A 633-nucleotide genomic window follows, 5' to 3' on the forward strand; every position below is an offset into this window, starting at 1 on the left:
TCACTTACCCTTGAATAACGAATGATAAATAAATATCAGATAATATTTGCTGCATTTTCTTATCTCTTGATTTAACTGTCCTAGTCCAAAGGAACAAATCATCGCAGTGACATACGCCTAATTCGAAGAAATTAAAGTACAATTTATCATATGACTATAATTTACTGTTCCAACTCATTGTAAAAAATGTTACCCATATTTCTAATGGAACCGCCACTGAAAAATTCACTGGCACTACGGTTGGCCCTGTAATTGAAGTAGTAAGTCCACACTGGACTTTCGTTCCTCTCCGCTTGCAGTCGCGCAGCTTTCTCAATACCCAGACGAAAAATTCGGTCGCCAAACATGGGTATCAACGGTCTCAAGCTCGAGTCGGTGCCGTTGATCTTGTTTGATCCCAGAACGTATCTGCGGATTTTTTGCGCCACTGATCGCTGTTGAGAAAGCGGTATGGTGTCATAGAAATCCAACAAGAATGGGGCAATGCTTGTCCAATTATCATTCAATTGCTGCAGCAGGTTGTCGTCATTGAAAAATACTGGAGAAATCATTTTTATCATTATTATGAAATCTTTACAATAAATATTTATTGTAATTATTACGGATACAGTTACGGTGTACAAACTTGCAACG

The 633-nt window shown here is 38.2% G+C and overlaps 1 protein-coding gene across 1 annotated transcript; it reads right to left on the reverse strand.

Moving 5' to 3' along the window:
* Window positions 1–8: 8 nt before the first annotated feature.
* On the reverse strand, window positions 9–594 carry LOC108630284 (venom carboxylesterase-6-like; the record flags this gene model as incomplete). The annotated part of the gene is made up of 2 exons (XM_018033476.2): window positions 194–594; window positions 9–117 (listed from the first exon to the last, which is right to left on the reverse strand). Coding segments are annotated over exons 1-2 (476 nt in total), but the record flags the coding sequence as incomplete, so codon positions are not given.
* Window positions 595–633: the final 39 nt, after the last annotated feature.

Source organism: Ceratina calcarata, unplaced genomic scaffold (genome assembly GCF_001652005.2).
Source record: "Ceratina calcarata isolate Rehan_Ccalc_2016 unplaced genomic scaffold, ASM165200v1 scaffold140.2, whole genome shotgun sequence".
NCBI classification, from domain to species: domain Eukaryota; kingdom Metazoa; phylum Arthropoda; class Insecta; order Hymenoptera; family Apidae; genus Ceratina; species Ceratina calcarata.